At 61.0% G+C, this 812-nt stretch overlaps 1 protein-coding gene across 1 annotated transcript in view; it reads left to right on the forward strand.

The window, feature by feature from the left end:
* The window catches only part of men1 (multiple endocrine neoplasia I), a gene marked incomplete at its 5' end in the record, with an annotated part of 12,501 nt that extends 11,821 nt beyond the window's left edge, over positions 1-680 (forward strand). Inside the window, one exon of the mRNA XM_048593842.1 lies at positions 171-680. Within this exon, the coding sequence (XP_048449799.1) occupies positions 171-623 (453 nt within the window). The remainder of the gene's footprint in view (positions 1-170) is intronic.
* Between the last annotated feature and the right edge of the window lie 132 nt (positions 681-812).

The following is an 812-nucleotide window of genomic DNA, read 5'->3' on the forward strand; positions in this document are numbered from 1 at the left end:
AGGGTCAGCGCTGAGGAAGCGCCGCACTGTCGGAGGGTCAGCGCTGATGGGAGATAGACAGGGTGCAGTGGGAGGAGAGGGAGATTTGGTGGTGGGGGTGTTGTGGGGGTTGGTGGCAAAGTGGCCACTGGCTCTGTGCTGGGTCCTGACTGGGTGTGTGCTTGCTGTAGGTGCGTCACAAGGTGACAATCATTGTGAAGGAGACGGAGACGAATGAGGATGATGACCAGCACAGTGATGATTCCCGGGATGCTCGAAGGCGCGGGCCTCGCCGAGAGTCGAAAGCCGAGGAGCCCCCTCCCATGAAGAAATTCCTGTCTGAGAAGATTGTGGAGCGCCGGCGTTCAGCCCCCAGCCAGAGGAGTGTACCCCTCCCTGTGCCAGCTGCACCCCCACCTGCCCCTACCCCTGCCCCTACCCCTGCCCCAGGGGGAGCCTGTGTCACCTTCCACAGTGAGAAGATGAAAGGTATGAAGGAGCTGCTGACTGCGTTAAAGATTAATTCCAGTGCCATCAAACTGCAGCTGACGGCACAGTCCCAGGTTCAGATGAAGAAACTGAAACTGAGCTCAGCCAGTGACTACACCCTGTCCTTCATGAAAAGGCAGCGCAAGTCCCTGTAGGCAGCTCCCCCCCAACCCACCCACCCACCCACCTCCATCCCTCCAAGGGGGGGGACTACAGCACCCAGACCGGGCTCGGGGCTGGGGGTGGGGGATACCAGGGAGAGGGAGGCAGAGAGAGAGAGTCGGGGTTGGGGGGAGGGAAGCAGAGAGAGAGAGAGAGTCGGAGTGGCGGGGAGGGAAGCAGAG

Source organism: Rhincodon typus, unplaced genomic scaffold (assembly GCF_021869965.1).
Source record: "Rhincodon typus isolate 14 unplaced genomic scaffold, sRhiTyp1.1 hic_rhity00004199, whole genome shotgun sequence".
Taxonomy (NCBI): Eukaryota; Metazoa; Chordata; class Chondrichthyes; order Orectolobiformes; family Rhincodontidae; genus Rhincodon; species Rhincodon typus.